The sequence below is a fragment of the Lygodium microphyllum genome, chromosome 3, assembly GCF_053477565.2.
Source record: "Lygodium microphyllum isolate KBCC chromosome 3, Lygodium_microphyllum_v1.1.10, whole genome shotgun sequence".
NCBI classification, from domain to species: Eukaryota; Viridiplantae; Streptophyta; class Polypodiopsida; order Schizaeales; family Lygodiaceae; genus Lygodium; species Lygodium microphyllum.
In genome coordinates, this window is record NC_141137.1 from 99,849,718 (window position 1) to 99,867,135 (window position 17,418).

General features: G+C 41.1%; 1 protein-coding gene across 5 annotated transcripts in view; it reads left to right on the forward strand.

The window, feature by feature from the left end:
- Positions 1-17,418, forward strand: part of LOC148038668 (DUF21 domain-containing protein At2g14520-like) — a 60,189-nt gene that overhangs the window by 19,155 nt on the left and 23,616 nt on the right. For 4 of the 5 annotated variants that reach the window (XR_015690132.1, XM_087674226.1, XM_087674227.1 and 1 more), the window contains exons 6-9: positions 10,969-11,108; positions 11,202-11,289; positions 11,999-12,088; positions 13,984-14,060. Coding sequence is in view for 4 of the 5 variants with exons in the window: in XM_087674226.1 (XP_087530352.1) it covers positions 10,969-11,108; positions 11,202-11,289; positions 11,999-12,088; positions 13,984-14,060 (395 nt within the window). In the remaining variant the exon portion in view is untranslated. The remainder of the gene's footprint in view (positions 1-10,968; positions 11,109-11,201; positions 11,290-11,998; positions 12,089-13,983; positions 14,061-17,418) is intronic. The other variant, XM_087674217.1, reaches the window with a different exon arrangement.

Below are 17,418 nucleotides of genomic sequence, written 5' to 3' on the forward strand. Positions count from 1 at the left end.
TTTTTGGACAGTAGGATATGCATGCAATGATGGGGCAGCCAGGGTACTTTAGTGGTGGCACTAGTTTTCATGCTATGGTGGGTCAGGGACCACATACGGGGATATATGGCACTAGTGCCTCCTTATGGTATGCAGCAACCAATGCATGGTGTGTAAGGCCCAATGTATCTGGGTATGACTGGTAATATGCATAACCCCACGTATAATGATGTTGGGTATAACAATGTTGACATGATGTTGGGGCACAAAGTGGCAAGTTTGGCAATGCATATATGCAGCCCACTATGTTTGGGACTTATGGTATTATGTTGGTCATGCAAATGCTCCGTATAGTGTTAGTCACGAGGAAAAATGCTGCTAGTAATGCATGTAATGTATGGAAAAATGTATCTTGGTATGGTTGGTAGCATGCAAACTCCCATGTACAGTCACATTGCAATGGTTGAAAGTATGCAAACAAGAATGTTTCCTTATGTATTTGGTGCTCCTAAATGTTAGGTACATATGAGGGGTTAGTCAACTGGATGCAATGTTGCATATTAGTTAAGATGGAATTGCAACAATGTGAAAGTATAAAGTATCGCAATGCTTAAGGAGAAGAAAGGCCTACAACCTAGTGGAGGTTTGAGGCAAGTAAAGTTAGAGGTAAAGTTTCTATATGCTTCTTGGTGAAGCTTCAACATTGTTTCACCAATAGATGCAAAGTAGATGAAAGAGGATGACTTGGCAGACCATCCTCAGTTGTTGCAACTTTATTGAGATGCCTTTTGGTTAGAGTTAACTTTGGTTCAGGTTCAGTAGAGCAAGGGTCAAGAGCATTGCTTGATGCTCAAGGGGGAGATAGCACTTCCACTCCCCTAGTTGTGGACAACTCTCGTATGTAGTGGATCTCGGATGTATTCAGCATGCATCCAAGGTACTGTGTTGACAGTATGTCTGCTACCATGAGGTCACTACTCAATGTACTAGTCACTATGAGATGTACGCAGATGAGTAAGAGTTTCACCCGAGCATTGATACTATACTTTTGCATTAGTTTATGATCAGTTTGGCATGAGATTTTGCCTCAGTTTTGAGAAAAAATGTTGATCAGTTTTAGCTTAATTTTTGATCAGTTTGGAAACTATTTATGGTCACTTTTGGGATCACTTTTGCATTAGTTATACTAATCAGTTTTTGCAATTGGTTTGTGATCAATTTAGGGTCACATTTGCAACAGTTTGTGATCAGTTCTCAGATTAGTAAGTGATCAGTTTATGATCAGATTATGCTCAGTTTTCAATGGTTTACAACTGGTTCCATGGATAGTAGCATGCTTGTAAATGCCATTGAGAGTTTCAACCATAGTTTATACTGAAAATATGCTTTACTGTGGTTCCGAAGTCAGAACAATTGAGAAACATGAGTTATGAATATATCCAATGGGATTCTAGCAACAATTTTGGACTAATTCTCACTATTATTTGATGTTTATACTACCTGGAAATTTTCATTAGGTTAGGGGCATGTGGCATGGTTGGACAACAGTGGCTAATGTTATGACTATGATGCTTTATTGGAAATTCCATTGCAATATGCTTTTATTTTGGCACAATATAGTGCAATCGAGGACGATTGCAAGGATTTCAAGGGGAAGGTCTATCACGGGGACGTAAAATTTTAAGATGCTTTAATCTTGCTAATAACATTTGATTAAGTTATTAATAAAATATGTAAGGTTGTTTAGTATGTGTGATGTACATGGCAGTTATTTCATGGTAATAGACCAAGGACCCTGAGGATGTAGTGGGTGTTAAAGGCAAAATTTGTAATAAGTTACGCTTGATAGGTACTAGGTGGTACCCATTGTCGGATTTTGGTTTAGGTCAATTTATTGGCCACTAATGTTAGTGGTGACATTAGAGACTAGGTATTAATTAATTAATTAATATTGGTTTAAGGGTCAATAATTGCTTAGGGATATTCGCAAGACAAATTGACCACTATGTTAGTGGTGACATTAGAGACTAGGTATTAATTAATTAATTAATACTGGTTTAAGGGTCAATAATTGCTTAGGGATATTTGGAAGACAAATTGACCTAGCCAGTTTATTTATTGGCTAATGAAGTTAATTTTTTGAGCACTAGAATAATTATTAAATAAATTTTTAAAAATAATATTCTAAAAATTAATTTAATAAGCTATATAATGCTGAAAAATGGAATTAAAAGGTTGCCGCTTGGCAAAACTTGCCCATGCAAGTGGGAAAAACGTTTTTAGGGTGCTGATGGAAGTCTATTCCAACCATTGTGTGAGAGAAGGAGGTTGTTAGAGAGTTAGGAGATGTTGCTAATGTGATTTACAGCCACCATAGACTAGTCCTACAGCAAGTGACAGCAATTTAGAGCCCCCTAGGAGTAGGTGACAATAGCCCAAGGTCCTTTTGGTGTAGGTGATAACATATAGGAGGGGGTCCTACAGCAAGTGATAGCAATTTAGAGCCCCCTAGGAGTAGGTGACAATAGCCCAAGGTCCTTTTGGTGTAGGTGACAACATATAGGAGGGGGCAACAGTTTTTATGGTAATCATAACTTGTAGGAGACAGTTTTCATGGCTATTCAAGTAGGACAGTATCAGTTTTTTAGTATTTCTTGCAATGAAACTCCGAAATTTCTCTCTACAGCACTCTCTCTCATCTTCTAGCCATCTCTCAAGTAATCTCAACATTTTTCAGCAATTTGAGCCATTAAAGAAAGAGATTTCAGTCAATCTTTGTTGTTAACCCTAATTTACACCAAAAATTAGGGTTTTGACATTCGTCTTTGGATGCGTGCTTAGAATTGAGAGCCTAGGACTTTAATTCTAGCAACTAAAATCGAGGAATTTCAAAGAAATTCAAGAGGTCAGCTAGCCAATATCAGATTTTGGGGCTGAATTTGTCTTCCACAGAGTAGGATGAAGGCCAATCCTTGAGCAAACCAAGGGGCAAATTGGTTTGGAGGCTTGCTGGTTAGTTTTGACAGTAAGAGGCACTTTGATTAGCGGAGGAGATAAGAGGATCTCAATTGTATTCCTTCCATTTGCAATATAAGATAAAGAAATACTGCAAGGGGTGTCAATTTTGGGGCCGAAAGGGTGTCCAATATCCAAGATTAAAGTAGCAATATTTGCATTTTCAGTTTATGTCAATTTTATGCTTGCTGTAATTAGTGTTAAATCATGTTATTTAACACATTATCCGAGAAGGAAGGCTGGTTTCATGGGAGGTCTATAATGCCAAAGCATGTGGGTCTAGAAGAGGAAAAAGGTGCGAGAATCCCATGTCTTGAGAAAAGAAACTCTCCTCTTTGTCATAAGCTTTGAGCTGCCTTGTATTCTCTCCCATCTCCCATGAAGGGTATGCACTATCTTTGTCCAGATCTTGGAGAGAGTTTCTGCAATAGATATGTGTAAAAATCAAAAGCGTGGCTACATCTGGCTGTCCATATATACCAAGCAATAATGCTAGCTATGAACTCTCATCTGTGACAATGCTCGTGAGTCCATATTGTCTTTGAGAAATCTTGGTCACAAGCTGCCCTGAGATGAGATAAGCTTGACAACCTTGTACATCCTCATATCCCCACAATATAGGCCTCTGTCTCAGTGACCCATGCAACTGTCCTGCTAGAGCTTGGCATTCCCTGGATAGGCAGTTCCAGTTGTGAGCAGTTTTCTGCAGTCGTACCAGGCAGCAGGCCATGTGGCGGCAGACAGTCTGTACAACAGCCGGTAGGGAGTGCAGGTGCCATGTGGCACAGCAGGACAGGTCAGACAGCTTTACAGGTCAATCAGGTCGGGCAGTAGCTGTGCAATCAGCTTCATTTAATGCAGCCGACCTGCATTATTTCTTGTGTTTTTTTGTTGACTATTTATTACCCCCGGTCTCACACACTTCCTCAGTTCCGATCTCAGGTTTTCAAGTTGCTGATCGTGGAGACTGTCCTCGGGGTTCACGGAGTGTGGGATCTTCGAGGTGGAGACATACACAGGCATACTCTCTGCACCCGTGTATTGTCTATGAAAATCTTGGTCAAAAGCTGCCCCAAGTTGAGATAAGCCTGATAACCTTGTACATCCTCATACCCCCACAGTATAGGCCTATTTCAGTGACCCATGAAACTGTCCCCCGTGTAGCAATCATAGAATTTGTAGTGCCACGAAACACCATCGTAAGGGCTCTCCTCCCGATCTCTTGAGCACGTGGGCAATTCCATAAGAAATGCCTCTGAGTCTCCTTATGCTCCCCACATCTAGTGCAAGGAATAGGGTCTCTACTATAGCCAAGCCATGTACCAATTGCTAAACTTTTGTGTGCTAGTAACCAAAGAAAGAATGAAAATTTTCTTGGTCTAAAGCTGTCCTCCTGAAACCAGCCTTCCTTCTTGAAATGGGTGGTGATAACCTGATTTAAGAGTTAATTACAACAATAAATAAATGCACATAAAATGAAATACACACTTTACCATAACATTCTTGGACAGCAGACTCCCTGTTGGCCCCAAAACTGGCGCCCCTTGTGGAATTTCTTTAGCTTTCATTCTATTGGAAGGAGTACAACTTGAGATTCTTCAATCTCCTCCTGGTAACCAATTGCTCTTGCTGTCATAAATGACCAGCAAGCCTTTTGGGTCATTTGTCCCTTGATTCACCCAAGACTTCTTCTCCAATTTGACCCTTGGCTGGCCAAATGCTGCCCCAAATCAATTTGGGATGGGCTAGCTCCTGAAATCCCTTGATAATCTTCAATTATCAGCTGCTGATTTCAGTCCCTTGAGCCTTCATTCTCTGGCACGGATCCCAAGGTGGTTGCCAAACCCTATTTTCTGCTGTAAATTAGGGTTTATTGCAGAAATTAAAGATCAGCCCACCAAAAATGGCTGAAATCTCCTCCAAATGGCTGAGAATGGCTGAGCATAGGCTGAAGAAGATGAGAGAATGCTGTAGAGAGAGAAAATTCTGAGATTTGTCATGAAGAACTGATCAAAATCAGCTGCTGCCCTGCTATACCAACCCCAAACGGATGCACCAACAACAATAGGAGCATCAGAGACTATGATCTTTAGGAGAAAGTGCATCAGCAACAATTGCCAGCTTCCCAAGGTCAAGAATATGCAATCTCCATTACCAAAATGGTCTCCAATGGCTGGGAAATGGCCCCAAAAGCTGGCAGTAATAGTCCAACACCTCTTCCCAACAGCTCCCAAATGAAAAAACGAGATTTCCCTCTCCCTTCAGTCCTATTTAGTCTTTCCTCCACTTGCACGGGAAAGTTTTGCCAAGTGGCAGGTTTCTTAATCCATTTTCAGCAATTTCCAGCCATTTAATTAATTTTCAGAATTAATTAATTCTGAAAATTAATTCAGCCCTTAATCCATGCCCAGAAAATTGACCTTGCCCATCCAAAAATTAATTGGCTTGGCCATTTGCAACCCAAAGTGGTCCCATGCATTAATTGACCCTTGGGCATGCATTAATCCATTAATTAATGCCTAGGCCCTAGTGTCACCACTGACACTGAATGGCCAATAATGGTCCTAGGGACAAACTGACACCAAAATTCACCTAGAATCTAACAAGCGTAACTTGTTACAAGTTTTGCCTTTGACACCCATCTTTTTCACAGGGTCCTTGGGCCTTCAACTGTAAAAAAGTAGCTTGCATCTCACATGTGCATCTTTTAATTGCACATTTGATTAATCCTTTAATCAAATGTCAATTAAACATAAGCAAAGCATCAAATTTTCATGTCCTCGTGACACCTCCAATCTCCTCTAGAAGTCTGCTAGGAAAGGTTGTAGTATACCTTGGATAGTAGCTACAATCCTCACCACTCTGGTCCTCATGTGTATTTTCACCTAGTGTTATAGCCAAAGAAGGGAACATCTTGAGGCGTCTCAAATGGATCTCTCTATATTCACTCCCCAAGATTCCATTGAAAAGAAGGGAACATCTTGAGGCGTCTCAAATGGATCTCTCTATATTCACTCCCCAAGATTCCATTGAAGCCTTTGTAGCGGCCTCCTCCTATATGCCTAATGTCTCCATCCATCTTCCATACAAGTCTGAGGGTCCGGGTCTAAGTACCAAGTCCTATCACAACGAGCCACAACTCTAATCCTTTGTCGAGAGTATCCTATGAACTCTAATTGATCCAGATCCTCTTGCCTAAGTCTGTCGTCCATCTCTATTGAAAAAGTAAACACCCTGTCTCCACTACTGGCTACCATTGCAAGAAAGATCTCTCCTTTAGTAAAGAGCCTTATCCATGCATAATCTATCTCCATGAAATAAAAGTCACCGTAATTGAGCCACATTATGTTTTTTGATGTGGTTGCAATGATAAAAGTTCCTTAAAACAACTTGAGGAATGCAGGGCTCACCATCCCTAAAATTTAGCGAGTTACTATTTTTGGACCCCAGAATCTATTTGTGTCATTATCTTCGTTTTTGCACGAGGATTAATTCTCCGGTTTGTGCCGGGGCCAAATTTTGCACCGATCATGGAGAATTTTAGAGGAGAAGGTTTAAACGGGAAAATTGTTATGTGTATGCCATGTGTCACAATTTGGGCACAAATTCCCAAAAGAGAGAGAGCAGCAACGTTGAATGCAGGAGGGGTAGATTTGAGGCTTTAAAAAAAAATAAAAAATAAAAAATTTAAAGGGCAGATTGCTGCAAGTACATCAGCTATGGAGAGTACTTATTCGTCTCTGACTCGTGTACGAAGGTAGAGCTTGCTCCCTCTGGTCAACTCTCTCTCTCTCTATTCTCAGAGGAAATGCTCTGCATGATGGGCTGATTCAATCGAATGTATAATTCTGTGTTTTCTTTGCTCTTTTGCTGAGGTAAGAGCCTCACTATCTAGGTTCAGGAGCAGCTGATTGCTTCTCCAATGTAGGAACTAAAGAAAGTGATGACCATGCCACACAAGAATAGGGTTTTTAGCTCTGATTTAGTGCTATTTGTGGGACTGTTTTACTACTAGAATGATGCCAGGGTCAAACGGTTTGTAGTCCAACTGGTATGGAATAGATCTGGAATGGAATAAGGCTGAGAACAATTCAAAAAACAGGTGAAAAACAGTAAATACAGAGTTTTGCAGATTGCAATTCTACACTTGAATTATTGAGTTATGATCACAGAAAGTGTTTTCCTACTTGGGATGTTGTTTTGGATATGCTGTACTGTCCTTATACAGCTGAAATTTACTCAGAAAAGATGGAAGCCAATTGTTCACAGGCTTTGTACTTTGGAACAATTTTTTTTTTGGTAACTTTTCATCTTTTAATTGATAAAGAAATACCAAAAGGGGTGCTGGACTTTTGGGGCCAATTTGGAATTGAGCGAGGGAGTGAGGTCTCTGTTTGTGTGTGTATGTGAAAAGACCAGGTATTAATTAAAGGGACTACCTCTTTATGTGAGTCATAGACCGGTTTCAGCCTCAACATCTCTTCAAGACTCAAAAGATCAATCTAATGAAGTCCTGTAGATATTAATCTCCATGCCCATATAATAGACGTAGCAAATCTGACCTCAAAACTGTTCCCAAGCCTACATCTTGGATGTGCTGAAATAGCTTGTGTGTGCTCGGCTGCTACAGCCCTTCATGAGTGGGAACAATGGTCTCTAATCTCCATAATAGTGGCTTCCTTCATGGCTCCTCACTTAGGGGAAGGCCTCTTACAATGAGCTTTACCATCATAGCTCTACTTAAGACTATTTGGATCAATTGTTGAGATGGCAAGCTCAACACGTGCGGACATTGATGATGGACCGCCTAGCTAGATGGGTCCGCACATCTACACGTAGCACATTGGTGGTCATTATGATACTCATATGGCCATTGACTTATTACTTATTATATTTAGTTTGTTACATCTACCTACAGCTGGCAAAGATATAGCGCCAGTCGATTAGTGTAGTCGGTTACGCATTGTTTGACTAAGAAGACCACTTTCCTTTATGTTGTATCTTATCTATACTTTGTGTACATTGTATAGTGTGTGGAAGAAGAAGAAGAAATCAACAAGAAAACGTTTTGGCCTCCATCTCTCTTCTTGTGCTCTTGAGTGAGCTTCCTCGTGTGTATACAGTGTGTGTTTGGCACAGCAACTCAAGCAAGTCCCCCCACCACACGATTCTTGATATCAATAACCCCCAAACCACCCTTGGATATAGGGTGGGTGATAACATTCAAAGCTACATTTGCCCTCACAGGACTACCATCCCCACTTGACCAAATGAAATTCTTGATGAGTTGCTTCACTTGGCCAATGCGTGACCTAGAAAAGGTCCAACAAGAAGTAATGTACCACATGGTGGCTACTAGAACTTGATTCGTAACTACCACCTTGTCTGCTAGTGATAGTCTTGTGCTCCAATATAGTAGCTTTTGTCTTGTGCTAAGTAATAAGGGTGCTGGGTACTATTCTGAAGAAATATCGATGCTTGCATGGCAGCCCAAGTATCTCGCAGAAGTGCCACGAGGGGCCCAAGTGAAACTCTCATGTGGTTTCTACTCCCAATCAACTCTGTCATAGGCCTTTTTTCTGATTTCAACACAATTTGATCCTTGGACTCTTTGCATGTGGCCAAACAAATGAGAATGGGCTCACCCCTCAAATCAGCTATAAATTCTCAATTTGCAGTTGCTACTTTGATTATGGTGTTTTTAATTATGAAGCACAGATCTCGAGGTGGTTGAGAAACCCTGATTGCTGCTATAAATTAGGGTTTCAGCAGCAAAAATCATTGCTGCTCTTCACCAAAGGTTGGGATATGCAGAGAATTGTCGAGGGAATGCCAGAGAATGAGAAAGAAAGTCAGCTAGAGAGAGAATATTTCGAACGGTAGGTCTAATGGCAATTTTGATGGTATCAACTCCAGCCTCAAGGTAGTGAGTTGTGAAAAATTTTCCAGAACCCCCAAATTTTGGTTGACAGATTTTGAGAAATTCAAGATTGAAACTAAAAAGCCCAAAATTTCAAGGCGAAATCAATGTCTAATTCTAGGTGTAGAGAAAAATTCCCTAAATTTGAGTGAAAGATTTCATTGAAATGTGAGAAGCCCCAAATCTTGAGCTTTGCCAGTGTGGAAACTTTCCATGGGCTACATGAAGGCCAATGTTCGTATAGAACTTGTACATGGTAGGTGGCTAAGGCAAAGGGATAGGTGGTGTTTAATGGAGGAACTAGAGGGCCTTGCATAGTTTGTGAAAGCTAAGTAGTATATGCATCAAGTAATTGTGCTAGTAGATAAGTGGGTAGATTGGCCATGCATGGTGGAGATGCCAATGAATAGGTGAAGCTAGCATTCTAGCGATAAGTGTGAGAGATAAATGCGGCAGTGGCAACAACGCTGTGGAGGTACTACACGATTGGCAGAGCTAGAAGGTCTTGCATAGTTGGCACTATTGACAAGGCAAAAAGTTATTGGTGTAGTCGGCATAGATGGAAGCAATTCAATGGTGCTGCAAGCGGCATTGTGGAGCAGCTCACATCACTGTGTAGGTAGTGGCAAACCTAGTAGGTGCTGACACAATATTGGTAGGCTTGAGGTAGCAGTTGGTGAAGGTGGCTAAGGTGGAGAGCTCAGCTAAGGAGTTGTTAATAACTGGTGGGCCGGTGGCAATTACAAGCTCCAGTAGAGAAGAGAGAGTTGGGCTATAGCTCAATGGTGACGGCAGTGATAGTTGACGAATTGATGGTATAGTAAGAGAGCGAGAGAGATTGCTGCAAGTGTCACATCCACTATGCGAAAATGATCAATAAAAGTACAATCCCTTAAGTACTATAATACCACACCCTTACAAGGTGTTTACATTGGGAAAGAAACCCTTCTCCAACTAGAAAGTAAAAAGTGCCTGTGGATAAGGGATTTGTTCGCACCATAACAATTGGGTGCATTGCATGCACACAAGCACTCTCACAGTGAACCATGAATAGCAAGAGAGCGATAGGGATTGCTGCAAATTTCACATCCACCATGTGAAAATGATGATTGAATGTACAGTCCCTTAAGTACTATAATACCACAACCTTAGAGAGAAATAGGGATTGCTGCAAATGTCACATCCACTATGTGAAATTGATGAATGAAGGTACAATCCCTTAAGTACTATAATACGGTGTTTACATGGGTAAAAAACCCTTCTCCAACTAGAAAGTAAAAAGTGCTTGTGGATAAGAGAGGCTTCATACTTGAACAATTGGAGGAACATGATAAGTTTTACAATAGTCAACTCCAATGTTAAACACGCCCCCCCACCCCCCCCAAAAAAAAAAAAGCCCCTATGTTTCTTTTCTTTCTTGGATACCCCCTCCTTTTTTAAAGAAACAAAAACAGAAAAGGAAACAACTGCAGACATTTGATTTCCTTCCTTTTACTCCAATGTTGTAGGGTCTATTGTATGATTTGTGTTTGTGTTTCATAATATATTTAGCCACTTGCCTCATGGCAATATGATATGCATGTTTGGATTCTAGTATAGATTTATTGTATGATTTGTGTTTCTCTTGGGCAGTATAATTAGCCGTTCATCTCATCACAATGTGATACCCGAGTTTGCGATCTATTGCACTAAACATTGAACTTTGGTTCCTATTTTAGTATAATAATATTTATTGAACCCAATCCCAATAGTTTTTTTTTTTTTTGGGGGGGGGGGGGGGTTGTTTACAATCCAACATCCAAAAATAATGAAGCTCATCCATTCCATAGTTGGGAGTAAACACCTAACAGTACATGTGTGAGCTAGTCCATTATGCATGAATAAGTACATTTAGTTCTTGTTTTGTTCCAAAAGGGCCTCATCACAGTTGTATTGTAGTAAGAGGAAGATTGAGTTTTGTCTCATTTTGTTTGTCTATGATTTCAGTTTAATAATATACTACCAAAATGAATGGTATAAAGTTTTCTGATTGATCACGTACCCTTGTGCTGTAGGCTGGAAAAGGTGGTGAATTGACACATGACGAGACTACAATAATAGCTGGTGCTTTGGAGTTGACTCAAAAGACTGCAAAGGATGCCATGACACCAATCACAGCCACATTCTCTGTTGATGTAAACGAGAACCTTGACGTGTATGTATGGACCTGAATAAAGTTGATCTACGTGCAGAATTTTCTGAAAAAATTTGTCACATTTTCCATCTAAGACATGCACCTTTGTTACAGAAAAACAATGCATCTGATAATGTCCAAAGGCCACAGTCGTGTCCCAGTTTATTCAGGCAGTCCAGCAAATATTATAGGACTCATATTGGTAATTTCTGTTTTCTGATGAAGTTTCCTTTTGCTTCTTAGAGTGAATTAGGTATATGATAACTGTGAAATTTGGTACTTGGAGAATAATTTCTGCAAAAAACACAACAGAAATCAGCAATTCATGTGATACTGAAGAGTGTAGTTGAACCAGACATACATTCTGCAGCAAAATAATAGACATACTCCCTGACCAGAAGCTGAGATGTTGTGCTCGGCCTCTTCTAACTGCTTCTTTCCCCATATCAATTTGTTGCCCTTTCTTCCATATGCATGGTCCTGTTTCTTTCTTTCTCTGTCTTTCTCTCTCTAGGTCTTTCTCATTGGCAGAAGTGACAAGAAGAGTGCTGGCAATGGAGCCATGAAAGAAAACTGTTGAGCTTTCTGCAAACAGAAGAGAAAAGTGTACATGCTGACTAGGGCTAGAAGGGATGCTGTTTGAAAAGACTGTTGTAGGCACAAACAGAATGAGGATTGACAAGAAAATAAGCTTACCATGCACCTAGGAAATCTTAGGGTAGTACCTGCACCTCTCCTTTAGGTGTTCATAGCCATATCCAAGTCTCTTTCTAACTATGCAAGTATTGGAGTGATTGATAAATCATTAGAATTTTGCCTTTCCTTTTCTATATTTTATTTTATTATCCAGACACTATATAAACAAAAAAGCTGCTTGGCATGCCCATTTATAACTTCTTGGATGTGGCCAGTATCAAAATATGAGAGTTGCTAATCTTCCCAAAAAAGGACTGCTGTTATTGCTACACCAAATGACATGCAGGTGCTCTTATGCACTAGGGGTAATTTCCCATCCTATTATCACTTTCTCCATGTGGGTCATTAGCGCAAAGGTTGAGAATTTTTAAACATCAATTGATTACCACTTTGCATGATTGTTTGGGAGGCTAGCATGCAAGTAAGTGCAATCCATACTTGTGATCATTCATACCTCTATTGTTGTCAAATGATAGTTGGCCAGATGCATTGTTACCCTTATCATAGCATTTCTTCAACTGATCAAACATAGATTCTAGGGTCTTGTGTCACGAGGACGTGAAATTTTGATGCTTGGCTTAGAATTTTATTAAGTTAATAATCAAATGTACAAATGTGAGGTGCACATGTGATGTGCAAGCAAGTTATTTCACAATATCGAGCCAAGGACCCCAAGATATCAATTGGTGCCAAAGGCAAAAGTTGTAACAAGTTGTACTTGATAGGTACGAGGTGGTACCTAGTGTCAGTTTGGTCCTAGAGCAGTTATTGGTGGCAGCGATTAGGAAGGAAATGGCATGGCTGGATAGATGGCAGGCAACAACAGTTAGTCAACGTGTGTTTTGTTTTTCTTTTGTAAGGGCTCCTGGCGGGGGGAGGGGGTGGTGGTGGGGGTTGGTTGTTGTACTCAATTCAGCTGAACATTTTCAGGTTCACCTAGAATGCTTGCATAGATACCAAAGTAGTCATAACTAACTCTTATGACTTAAAAGCAAGAGGACAAAAACATACATGCTCCAAGCTTGGCATTGCACTTAACATTTATGTCTTTTGTTCTTTGATCCTCAGCCCCAAATCAATAGCATAGTGATGTAGGATGCAAACGACAAGATCCTTGAATAAATAGTGGCTGTTGATGATGATAAATCAAAGGAGAACTATTGTATAGTGCTCCAATGTGCCCGTGCATTTTGATAACTTTAATACAAGCAGAGAGTACACAAGTTGATCTGTCCAAAAGCATAGCTACTTGGAAACCTTCACAAAACTGTCCGCATTTGGCAAGATGCCTGAGGGTTGCACACATGATTACAAAGGCGAAATCATGTTGGTGCAGCAATAAGGATGAGAGAATGGCTAGAGGAAGAAAATAACCAGTGAGCATTGATAGGGAAAAACCCTCTTCTTCTCTTGATAGTTCTTCAGACATAGAAACTGATTTTTCTTTTTGTCACATGGCTGGCATAGCAAGAATTCAAGAACACATTCTATCACAGCTCACACATTAGTAGACTTATAGTAGATATACTGGTTCTAGTGAGTTGTTATGTGAGACATGTCGAATCACATCATTTCATTTCACTAAGATATGCTACCACAGTCTCATCTTCATGTGAGGTACAAGTGCATTATCGTCATGTGTCCCACATGGAAAACTCTTTGTATGACACACCTTAGATTGCATCATAGTACATGATTTTACGTACATCACAATATACTCTATATTATTAAACAATTTAGGGTTTTGTATTAGTGTGTAGTATGCATAGAAAACCTTATTACACATTAAACCCTATTGCATTCATAGGAAATCCTGGTCCATACATACCAAACCTAATGCATTCACAATTCTTCTAAACACGTGTGATGGGATTTTCATGATGGATCGCATTTACAACTGTGGGTGCTACAGTAAAAACATTTAAAACATGTGTTAGAACTGCAAGGTTACTTTTGAGTCCATCAATTATCGAATTTGGTAAAGCCATAAAAACATGCCCGTTTTTGGTTGCCTTTCTTTTCATGAGGCCATTAAAAATACTTGATTCGCTGCACGATGTGCATATCTCCATAATGATGCCCTCCAGTCTCTGTTGTATTCTTCTTCTGAAATTTTTGGAAACATCAAACATGTCAAAATAATTTGATTTGATCATGTTGAAACTATCATATGAGTTTTTGTAGTGTGCCACGTGTGTAGGTGAAGAATTTGCTTATGGCTCATCCGGATGACAACTTGCCTTTGAGACAACATGCTACGATAAGAAAGATCCCAAGGTTCTTTTTGTCATTCATTCACATCTATTTGTGTGCAATTGAAGTATTATAAAATCCTCAAAGGATCCTTGTTCCACTCGTTTGTAACAAAAAATAAACTATTATATTTTTGAGAGGACAAAAAGGTCAGATTATATCACCTTTTAGAATATAGTTTCAATAGCTCCTCAATTGAAATATCACATAGAAATTTAGCTTTATAGCTTCTTTTTCATTTACAAAATTGTAATATACTTAAGTGTGTCATTATTTCAAGGGTGTCCAAATGATAGACACTAAGGCACATTGAAGTATCATTATGTAAACATTTGTGACCTTTATGTGGAATCTAGATGCTGAAAGAAACAGCTTTTATTGAGGATAATAAAGGGTGTATGTTTGCATGCGCATGCACACAGGTGCATGTTGCAGTATGTGGATATGAGAGAGAGAGAGAGAGGGGGGGGGGGGGGGAGGATGTGACTACTTGTAGACCAACATTAGGTGTCACCTACAAAGCAATGCTACATGCTGCTGCAGATCAGCATGAGAGACACATGTAGACCAGCGTGGGACTTGTATTGTGACCTGCTTCAGTCCTATGACTTGTCTGTGTGTTGATGTGACTTGTTCCCTCAAATGTGACCACAAAGAGAGAGAGAGAGAGAGAGAGAGAGAGAGAGAGAGAGAGAGAGTTTACGAAAAAAAAAAGAGAGAGAGAGAGGTGTGTGGCTGTTGAATCATTTGGTCCACTCCGTGAGATCGGTCCTTGTTAAATCTTCTTGGCACCCACTTCCGGATTAGGAGGTGGCAAACTCCTTGAGAGGGGAAGTGTTGGCGGTTTTGCAGCTTCTCTCATGGCAAAGCAAAGAGGAACAAAGGCCAATGTTGAATAGGATGATGCTCTTGACTCTTAGTATTATTGATGCTCTTCTACCTGTCAGTGGGGCTGTTATGTCCTTTAAATCAGCTTGACGCTACTTTCATGTTCCCCGAGGCTACTACAATTTGTGAAATGCCATCTCCATCTCTTTAAGGGCCATGTAGCCTCTTCCCTCTTTGGACCAAGGTGCCCCTTTGGTAGGGCTGGATGATTAATGGTTGGTTGCTTTTGGATCGTTCTTTAGCCAATCAAATATGTCATTTGCTTATTCATGATAAGGATTGGCTTGTCTAGAAAGGCAATACCATTTGGGGTCTCCAAAAAAAGGCCAAGCATGGTGGAAATCTGTGGTAATGACATGCTGGCTTAAGAAAACGCCTTTCCGATCCAAGGTCTTTATTTGGTGAATGTTGATTGGTGCACTTCCTCTTGCCTCTACGCACTCCAAACGAAGGATTTCCAATGGTTGTTGCTTCTTTTGTGAGGCGTTAGTTAAAACCCCCTGCCATCAGTTCGTTACTTGCCCGGTGGCATAGAAGGTTTGGTCACTACTATTGACCATTTGGTTCTGAGTGGTTGGACCATCGATGCTTCCAAAGGACTGCTTTCGACATCCCAAGTTTGTGGACCCTATGCAGGCTGATATGAAAGTGCTCTTTCCTTATGCTTTTGGGATTATTGGCATATATGGACCATGAGGAATGCATTGATCTTTGATGCTTCATTGGGCATGTAAGGTCGTATAGTCTGCTTGAAAGGACTTCTTCATTGGCAGCTCAACTTGATTGAGTTAATACATATTCTTCCTAGACAGGATTTGCTTGCTTGGCACACTGTTGTTTCTTCTGCCCCCCTTAAGTCACTTTGCTTCCTTTGTACCTAGACTGTGATGTCTCAAATTTTACGCACAATGGACTAGAGCCATCCTATATCTTGTAACCATGTAATCTTGTACTTTTTTTGTAATAAACAAAAATACCTTTATGGAGAAAAAAAGAGAGAGAGGTGTGGGTGCTTCATGCATGGATATTGTTTGCTCCATCCTTGTTGTGCTCACTTCATGATCCCCTTCTTTTCTTATAGCACGGTGTTTAGCCTTCTGGCTTCATGAGTGTTTGCTACAGTCTTTGATCATGCTTGGCTAGCCAGAAGGCTTGATGTAAATACTTCTATACATTGATTGAAACTTCTTCATATATATATATATATATATATATATATATATATATAGAGAGAGAGAGAGAGAGAGAGAGAGAGAGAGAGAGAGGACGGACTTGGTGCTCCCGTGACCTAGGGACGGAATTCTTGCCTCTGCGTCGCTGTCGCACCCTGTCGTCGAACCCTGCCGTCGGACCTTGCCGTCGCCTGTTTGCTGTACCACCTCCCCGTTGACTCCTGGACCTGTGCCCCCCTCTCCGCTGACGCCTAGACGTGCACCGTCGCCTGTTTGCTACACCCTGTCCGCCTCATCGTTTGTTCGTTGCACCCTGTCAATGGTTGGCTCTGGGCCTGACTGCGTCTGTCAGGCAATCGCGTTGCCCCTGGTCACGTGCTGCACACCAGGTCACCTCGACAGGCTGCACCAGCTATCCTGCTAACCAGTACGCTCTCGCTGTTGCCCCGTCTGCCCTCTATACTCTGTCTGCTGCGAGTGGGTGCTTGCAAAGAGCATCTTGTGTTGACGTGCGAGGGGGAGAGACACATAATCAGGGAGCACACGACGGAGACTCGACACAGAGTACAGAACTGACTTGCCCCTGTACAGCGAGAGACAAGCGAGAGAGAGAGTGAGCGAGAGTGAGAGAGCGAGAGAGTGAGAGACAGAGAGAGAGGAGAGAAGCATGGTTGGTCTGGATATGGCTTTTATCGACCAAACGGTGGCAGCCCTTGGTCTGGATTTTGATACAGAGGAACCGGAGGATATGGTTCCTTGCACAGAGGAGATGCCTCCTGGTTCTGACTTTCAGCCTGCGGGCAAATGCTCCAAGCATACTTCCGAAGAGACAATGGTTCATCAGGAATGTTCTTATGCTCAGGTTGTCTCTGATTCTGCGGATTCGTAGGAGATTGACTAGGAGCATTTGCTGGAGTTTGACAATACTCTGCTTGGCGATTATGTACAGCATAATCATGAAGCTTTTTCTGACTCGAGAACTGAAGAGGCTCTGGAAGCCACGGTGGACCCGGAAAATGTCTTGTGCTCTTTTTCGGTGTTTTATGACCGTGCAGTTATACTCTTTTTCACTAGCAGGATCCCAGTGCTTTCCCATATTCGCCAGTGGCTGCACCATTCCCTATAAGGGGAATGTGTTGAAGAGATCTTTGTTGGGTCCCAAGGCTTCTATGAGGTGCTGCTGAAATCTGAGAAGCATTGGGTTGAGCTCCTGTCCAAACTGCCATTGTTCTTTGATCGCCGTTTGGTCCACGTTGTGCCATGGCGCCCTATGGCAGACTTTCAGCGCCTGCTTCAATGTGAATGCCCGGTGTGGGTTGAAG